Raw genomic sequence first — 8825 nt, 5'->3', positions numbered from 1 at the left:
TNTCAGTCTCTCTCTCTCTCAAATAAGTAAATGTCTTAATTTTACTATAAAGTCATCATTCCCAGCCCGTGGGGCTGCTCTGTCTGCCTGTGACAAGCTCAGCCCCAGTCTTGGCACACAGTAAGTGCTCAATAAATGGGACCCCCGATATTACCACAGTGTGAGCTGCCCAGGGGCCAAAGGCCCGTCCCCCAAATCAGCTTCGACCCCGTGATTTCTGGCTCATCAACCTCCCGGAGCTCCCCGTGGGCTGCAGAGAAAGACCCAGGCCCTCTGCCGGACCTTCGGGAGCCCCAGCCCGCACAGCGCCTTGCGGGGGCCTGACAGCGCCCCTCGCCTTCCCGGCCAGGCCTGCTGTGGCAGCTGCGGCCCAGCGACGTGGAGGTGGAGCTTCTGGCCCACACGAGGCGCGTGGTGAGCCGTGACCTGGAGGAGGAGACGGGGCTGCACACAGGCTGGATACAGAACGGGGGCCTGTTCATCGCATCCAACCGGCAGCGTCTGGACGAGTACAAGAGGCTCATGTCGGTGGGTGTGGCCCTGCCGGGGGTACGGAGATCCCCGTCCTGGGGGGCTGGGGCAGCATGGCTCGGGGAAGGAGCTCTGACAGATCCGGGTCACCATCGGACCCAGATGCTCTTGCTGCTGGGCCACCTGGGACAAGCGGCCGTGCCTCCCCGAGCCTCAGCCTCCTCTCCTTTAAAATGGGCCCACATTGTGGAGCGCGATGCTCTGAGCCCCGGACACGGGAGAGGCCCAGTACGTGGAGCTCTGACTGCCGCCGTGCTCAGTGCTCACGGGAGACAGGCTACATATGAAATCGCACCCCTAGGGGCAGTGCACACACTTTTCCCCCCTCCCCTACCACGGACAGGCCTGGGGAGGGCGGGTGTCCAGGAGACTGGGAGAGAGGCTTATGCTGCTGCCGATCCTTGGATTGGGCTGGGGCGCTGTTTCCTAACCCAGAACGGCCAGGCCTGGACCCCAAATCCCAGGACAGGCTGCTCCAGCGATCTGTCCTTTATGGAATGCTGACTGAATCCGTGCTCAGGGTCCAGCGAGCAGAACCAGCCGTGTGGCCTGCAGGGGCTCATTGTCACAGGGACGCTGAGGGCCCTGAGTGCCCAGGCTGGAGGCAGGGGCCCCTGGCTTCACCAGAACAGGTCTGGGTCTCTGCTCCTAGGAGTAGCCCCCATTCTGCCTCCTCCTCCCTTAGCTCGCTCATCGGCTGGGACAGAGGCCTCCAAGGGAAGCCCCAGCCCCAACCTTGGAGCCCAAGTCCCCAGCAGCTGAGAGGCCTCTGCCCCTTTGCAGCCACAGTTCTTGGCCAGAGAGTCAGACATTCTGGTTGGGCAGAGCCTGTCCCGGTGGTGGTGCCTGGGGACAGTCGATCGGCTGCCCTTGGGCCACTCAGGTGCGATGGTGTGGCCTGTCCTGCTAAGTCAGCGGCCTGGGCCAGAGGCACTGGTTGGTCTCCTGGGAGCTGGTCAGGTTGGAGAACTCAGGCTCAGAACCCTTCCAGCCCCATGGGGGTTATTTGTGTTCGATTGTGGAAGAAGCCTTTACGCATCAGAGCCTGGTCTAAGCTCGAGGGGTACCGACCACATAAACCCTTATCACCCCCATGCCCCCAGGGGACTTGAGGTCATTTGTGTCAGAGCTGGGTGAAGGTGGGCCGGCTCCAGCGCCTGCTCCTGCACACGACACCATGCTCCTTACCCTTGTGCAGAGATGGCCGAAGGGACAGGCAGCTGGGGCATGGTGACCAGGGAAGGCTGCCTGGAGGAGGTGGGGTTGGGGCTGACCCTTGGAGGTGCAGATGGGGAGGAGAGCGACCAGAGGAGGTCTGTGCCCTGAGGGCTGAGTCCCTTTGCTCTCGGTCCCTCTAGCTGGGCAAGGCGTATGGCGTGGAGTCACATGTGCTGAGCCCGGCAGAGACCAAGGCACTGTATCCGCTGATGAACGTGGACGACCTGTACGGGACCCTGTATGTGCCACAGGATGGGACCATGGACCCCGCCGGCACCTGCACTGCCCTCAGCAGGGCCGCTGCTGCCCGGGGAGCACAGGTAGTGACGGCCACCGGGCCCTGTGTGCCTGCTCCCAGCCCAAAGGACCCGGAGGCCCTGCTGGACGAGCGCGTCCTCTCAGATTCTCATCTGTGCTTTTCATTGTTTATCCCGGATGTGCACAGAGTTGTAGAAAACATTGGAAAGGGCAAATCAGCAAAAAAAAGAAATGGAAATCCCCCAAAGGGGACATATGTTGACGTTTTAGTTTTACCCCCAAATATGTTTTAGGAATTTATATTTTTATAGGAAGAACCAAGCCACGCTGCTCCGTGGCCTTTTGACTGAAGGCTGGACTGCAGACATCCGTGAGCAGAGCCAGCCTTGCCTTTTAGAAGTCACTTTATGAGAAAGACCCCACGTGTCTGCGGACACGTCCTCTAAGTCAGGGAGCGCATGGGGTTAGCTTCTGGTGCTGTGGTTACCCCACTTCCCCGGCCATGTCTCAGGAGCAGGGGTCCTGGGTCCCGTCCTAGTGGGAGAAGCCGGTAACCACACGGGCGGTCGGCACCCTCACCGAGGCCTGCCTGGCTCTGGATGGCAGCCCCTCTTGCTTCCAGGTCATCGAGAACTGCCCAGTGACCGGCATCCGCGTGCGGACTGACGACTTTGGGGTGCGGCGGGTCGCCGCCGTGGAGACAGAGCACGGCTCCATCCAGACGCCCTGTGTGGTCAACTGTGCAGGTGGGCAGGGGTCTGTCCCGGCTCTCGGGCAGCCACGCTGGCTGCCCCCTAAGCCTGGCCCGTCTCCAGGTGGGGGCCTGCGTGGGACAGACAGGACCGCAGGGGCACCCTCTGCCCACCGGGCTGGCAGCCCCACCTGGTGCCACAGAGCTGACCTGTCCCTGCTCTGCCTGCAGGCGTGTGGGCCGCCGCTGTGGGCCGGATGGCTGGAGTCAAGGTTCCGCTGGTGGCCATGCACCACGCCTACATTGTCACCGAGCGCATTGAGGGCATCCAGGTAGGTACTTCGATGGCCCCAGACCCCCGCCAGGCTGTGGGAGGCACAGGGACCTGGCTGGAACCCCAGCGCTTACGGGTGGCGAGACCCTTGTGGGTTCCCTCTCCACCCTGAGCCTCAGTCACCTCATCTGTGAAATGGGCATCATCACACTGGGTGTTTGGGGTGGGGTCAGAGTTAAACGGAGGAACCCCCTGGTGCTGACCCCCTGGACCTTCGGGGCACAGCTCCTCAGTGATGCCCAAGCCTGGGTCCTGCGTGGGGCGGCCCGTCTGGGGCTTTGTCGTGTTCTGTGCTCCAGGTGCTTGCTCAGGGGGACCCGCGTGTGTCTGCAAGCTCCCTAAGGCGCCCTGGGGCCAGTGTCCCAGACGTGGACTCCAGACCCTCAGATCTGCCCTGGGGGCTTGGAGAGGCGTCTGCCAAGGGAGATGGGGGGAGGGGGCCCGTGCACCCCTGCCCTCTCTCCTCTTCTCCCCTTCTCATCTCCCCGCTCCACTGTGGTGCGGGCTGATAGCTTCCTGTCACCTTGTCAATGACCACTCCTCTTTTCCTTCCTCTCTCCTTCCCTCCCTCCCTCCCTCCATCCATCCGTCCCTCCATCTCTCCCTCCCTCCATCCCTCCCTCCAGCCATCCTTCCCTCCCTCCATCCATCCCTCCATCTCTCCCTCCATCCCTCCCTCCCTCCATCCTTTCCTCCCTCCCTCCTCCATTCCATCCCTCCCTCCCTCCTTCACTCCCTCCCTTCCTCCCTTCCTTATCATCCATCATTCATGAACCATTAACCCACCATTCTATATAACCCTCCCTCCTTCCTCCCGCTTACCAGCGAACATTGACGGCTATGTTCCAGGCCCTATTCTAGAAACCAGAGCTGTAACAGAGAAAACAACCCAGTTCTTATCGGGCTGGAGCTGGGGGTAGGTACAGACCGGTAAAGGAGCAAGTCCCAAGCAGGCTGATGGGGCCCTGCGGAGGCACGCAGGGGGCTCCAGGGGCTCCTAGCCCAGGGAGTGGTGTGTGCGGGAGCCTGGCAGCCCAGGACCTGCAGGCAGTTCAGGTGGGCTGAGGGGATGGGGGGGGACAGTGTGAGGTGGGGCTCTGCAAAGAGGGTCCTGCCCCAGACCAGTCTGGCTTCTGCTCGTCACTGGGACCACAGTGGTGGAGGAGCTGGGGCGGGTTCCCGGCTCCCCACGCACTCCTGCCCCTCTCCTTTGACAAAGGGCTTCCCTTGCTCCTGGATGAGTTTAATGGGATCCAGCACAAGCCTCCTGAGGGCTGCTGGGTGCCCCTTGCTCCGTGGTTCTGTGGGGAGAGCTTCCGGGTGGCCGCCAGAGGTCGCCCTAGGCCACAGTGGGCTCTGGAGAGCTGCGGACAGGCTGTGTCCTGGGGAGGGATCCCTCTCGGGTGGCCACAGGGCCGTGCGCCCTAGGAACCCCCAGTTCTGAGGGTCTGGCCCAGTGCTGGGTCCGACACTGCCCCTAGCTGCTCTGTGACCTGGTCCCCTCCCTGTCTGTCCCACAAACGCAGTGTGTCCCGTGCTCTCTGCTGGTCCGCATTTCACCGGCCTCTGCCTGCTTTTGCAGACCTCACTCTTCTTGGGCACAGAGTGATAGGAAGGCTCAGGCTTGGGGGGCTGCGTCCCAGCTCCTCCATTACCCAGCCAGGCAAGTCATAGTGCTGCATGGGCCTCAGTTTCCTTTTCTGCAAAACGGACAGTAAGAGTACTCATTGCACGGGGCTGCCTGAGGGAGGATCCCGTGATGGAGGGGCAGGGCTGGTGTGGCGCCTGGCCTGTAGCAGGTGGTAGCTGTGGTGACGTGACGATGGCCAGGACCCAGGGGTGCGAGGTGGTCCAGCCAGCAGGTGCCTTAGAGGACAAGATTAGGGAAAGTTGGGGCTATCAGGCAGGCTTCCCAGGGGGAAGTGGCCAACAGGATTTGGAAGGAGTGGGGGACAAGAGAGACAATGAAAGAGAGCGGGGTGAGATCGGGAGGAAGGAACACCAGTGGGACTGGGCTCATAGCTGTAGGGTGGCCTTCTGCGTGGGGATGGTGGTGCCAGTGCCCCGAGGACGCCTGGGGCACTCCAAGGCAGCTCAGCGTGCTGGGGCCCTGGAGCTGGAACAAAAGTCAGGGGCTTCCCCGGCCACGAGGTGTCCCCACTGTCCTGCTCTATGGAACTCCGGAGTTTTTGTGTTGTTTTGTTTTTGGAGTAGTGGTGACAATAGAGGTAATGATATCACTATTTCTATTTCTGAAGTGTTTGTTACCGAGAACTTCCTACGTGCTCCTTACAACAAGCCCTTCTCGCAGACATTCTTACTCCAGTTCTAGGAGACTGGAGTGGGAGGGAGGGGCATCTGCCCGAGGTATCCCATTGGTCTGTGTGTGTCCTCAGAGATGGGGCAGAGGAGTCACATCTGATGTGCCCATCTCTGGGGTAAGTGGTCCGAGAGAGAAGGCAGTTCCTCCAGTGCCAAAGAGCTGCAGGGGATGTGGTGTTTCGCCACTTCTGTGCAGTTTCTAAAATGATTTTGGTTTTGTTTATTGGTTAAATCAGTAGTCAGTGTTTGCAATATAATGACAATGTAAATATTGTTAACTCCTGACCAAATAGCACCCAACTTTTATGTTTCCTGGAGTTATTAATTGTTTTCCAGTTGCTCAGCTTTCTGTGTAACTGTTGCTAATTATCCCTGTCTGTCTGTCTGTCTATCAACATTACCTTCATCCCTCAAATCCCATACCCATTATCAGTTACTCCCCATTTCCCATCCTACCCGAACCTTAGATAATCACTAATCTGATTTCTATCTCTATGGATTTTCCTATTCTGGAAATTTAATAAAATGAAATCATACCGTATATGGCCTTTTGTGTCTGACTTCTTTCACTCGGTATGACATTTTCAAAGTTCGTCCATGTGGTACGTTATCAGAATTTCATTCCTTTGAATGGCTAAATGATATTCTACCATAGATCCCATTTTATTTATCTAGTAATCTTTTGATGGACATTTGAGTTGTTTCTACTTTCAATAATGCTGCTGTGAACATTCATGTACACATTTCTGTGTGGACGTGTTTTAATTTTTCTTGGGTAGATATCTTGGAGTGGAATTGCTGAGTCATAGTAACTATGCTGAGCTGTTTGAGGGACTGTCACACTGTTTTTAAAGCAGGTGCACTGTTTCACATTCCCACCCACGGCGCAGAGGGTTCTGACTTCTCCACAGCCTCGCCACCACTTGCGAGTCTCTCTCTTTGGTCCTAGCCATCCTCGTGGGCGTGAAGTGGAGAGCATCTCACTGGGGTTTTGAGTTGCATTTGCCTACAGGCTGATGATGGAGAGCATCTTCTCCTGTGCTCATTGGCCATTTGTACATCATCTTTGGAGAAATGTCCGTGCAGATACCTTGCTCATTTTAAATTGGGTCGTTGGTGTTTTTACTGAGTTATAAGAGTTCTCGTTGTATTTGGGTTATATTTGGGGTCTTACCAGATTTATGCCTGGCACGTATTTTCTCCCATTCTGTGGGTTGTCTTCCCTTTCTTGATGGTGTTGTTGGCAGCACAAAAGGTCCTACTTTTGGTGAAGTCCGACTTATGGATTGTTTCTTTTTCTGCTTGTGCTTCTGGCGTCATATTTCAGAAGGGCATTTCCTAATGCCCTTTTCCAAGGCCACAAAGATTGACTCGCACATTTTCTTCTAAGAATTTTACAGTTTTTGCTCTTATTCTCAGGTCTGTGACCCATTGTGACTAAGGTTTGTATATGGTGTGAGGAAGGGCTCCGACTTCCCTCCTTGCGTGTGGCCGTCCAGCTGTGCCGGCACCACGTGTCGAAAATCGTTGCTTCCCCCTCGCCGTGGCCTTGGCCTCCTGTGGGAAATCAGCGGACCATAAACATGAGGGCTTATTTCTGGACTGTAGACCCGATTCCAGGGATCTATACGCATTTTCTGTGTTAGTGCCCCCCTGTCCTGATTACAGTAGTTTTGTAGTGAGTCTTGAAATCGGGAAGCGTGAGTCTCCCAGCTTTGTTCTCGCTCAAGATTGTTTTAAATATTCAGTTTGTCAATTTCCCAAGAAGCCAGCTGCGATCTTAATGGGATCGTGTGGAATCTGGATCAACTCGGAGAGCATTGTCATCTTAGCGAGAGTCAAGTCTTCATTTGTAAACATGGGATGTCTTTCCATTCATTTAGGTCTTCTGCAGTTTCTTTCAAAAATATTGCCAAGTTGTTAGAGTACAAGTTTTGCACTTCTTTTGTTAAATTTATTCATAAGCATTTAAAAATTCTTTTTGATGGGGGCGCCTAAGTGGCTTAGCCCGTTAAGCATCTGCCTTCAGCTCAGGTCATGATCTCAGGGTTCTGGGATTGGGCCCCACATTGGACTCTGCTCTGCAGGGAATCTATTTCTCCTTCTCCCCCTGCTTGTGTTCATGTGTGCGCTCTCTCTCTGTCTCAAATAAATAAAATCTTGAAAAAAATTCCTTTTGATGATGTAAGTGGAATTATTAATTTCACTTTTGATTGTCCATCATTAGTGAAATGAAAAACAAAACAATAGTTTTTATTTGTCTGTTGTGCATCGCCCTTGTATCCTGCCACCTTCTCGAACTGTAGTTGCTGTCCTGGCTAAAACCTTCAGTACGATGCTGAGTACAAGTGCTGAGAGTAGACATCCTTCTGTTGGCTTAATCTTAGAGGAAAAGCTGAAAATAAGTATGTTTTAGCTGTGGGTGTTTCTTAGATACCCTTTGTGAGGAAGTTTCCTTCTATTTCTAGATTGTTGAGGGTTTTTGTCATGAAAGGTGGTGGAAATGCTTTCTCCACATCTATTGAAATGAGGGGTTTTCATCCTACTCTGTTGCTACGATGTGTTACATAGATTTGTTTTCAGATGTCAAGCCAGCCTTGCATTCCTGGAATAAATCTCATTAGGTCATGGTGTGTAATTCTCTTCTCTGTTGCTGAATTCAGTTTGCTAGTATTTTGTTGGGGATGTGTGCATTTATACTCTGCCACATTTTCCTCCCAAACGTTTCAACTTGTCTGTCCTGTCAGCTACCTCTCCAGAATGTGTTCTGCACAACTCTGCACATCAGGGAAATCTCATACAGTCTGTAAGTCCCATTCCCCTCCCCAGAGGAACCCTCCTGCTGTTCTGATCTCCGTTCTAGACGGATTGCCTCGTGGCCTCTGCTCGGCTGTGACCCTGGAGCCTTCTTCACTCCTCTTCTGTTTGGATCCATGGCGTGTGCTCTGGTTGCTTACTGAGAAGGGGCAGGTGGTGGGTAAATGTTTTCGTGTCCACAGTGTAACCTGAGGCCCCGGGTCCACTCTGTCCTCAGGGTCCTACAACAAGGAGGAGGTGCCATGGGCCACTGTGGGCCTGTGACCGCCCAGCCCTGGCTGACCCTGAGGCCTCTCTGCTCTGCCTTCCAGAACATGCCCAATGTCCGCGACCACGACGCCTCGGTCTACCTCCGCCTCCAAGGGGATGCCTTGTCTGTGGGCGGCTATGAGACCAACCCCATCTTCTGGGAGGAGGTGAGACACTGAGGGATCGAGAGGGTGGTTCGGGGCTGCGTCTCAGTGCGGAGAAGCCTTCTTCCAGAAATCCCACCTTCCCAAAGCTCCTCAGGTTCACCCCTGAGAAATGGCCGGTCCTGGGCCCCGGAAGGGTCTCACTCATTGTGCTCTGAACATGGCGCACAGACAGATCCAGAGCTGGGCCGGGAGAGGGCTGGCCTCCCAACGTCCGTAGAGGCTGCGGAAATGTAAGATA

The 8825-nt window shown here is 55.4% G+C and overlaps 1 protein-coding gene across 1 annotated transcript; it reads left to right on the top strand.

Annotated features, from left to right (window-relative positions):
- Positions 1–327: 327 nt before the first annotated feature.
- LOC117797923 (sarcosine dehydrogenase, mitochondrial-like) lies at positions 328–8599 on the top strand (the record flags this gene model as incomplete). Its single annotated transcript, XM_034650355.1, has 5 exons — positions 328–528; positions 1890–2069; positions 2630–2753; positions 2930–3030; positions 8483–8599. Coding segments are annotated over 5 exons (723 nt in total), but the record flags the coding sequence as incomplete, so codon positions are not given.
- Between the last annotated feature and the right edge of the window lie 226 nt (positions 8600–8825).

Source organism: Ailuropoda melanoleuca, unplaced genomic scaffold, assembly GCF_002007445.2.
Source record: "Ailuropoda melanoleuca isolate Jingjing unplaced genomic scaffold, ASM200744v2 unplaced-scaffold18686, whole genome shotgun sequence".
NCBI classification, from domain to species: domain Eukaryota; kingdom Metazoa; phylum Chordata; class Mammalia; order Carnivora; family Ursidae; genus Ailuropoda; species Ailuropoda melanoleuca.
The sequence above is the reverse complement of the archived record's forward strand: the minus strand, read 5'-3'. Positions and strand labels throughout refer to the sequence as shown.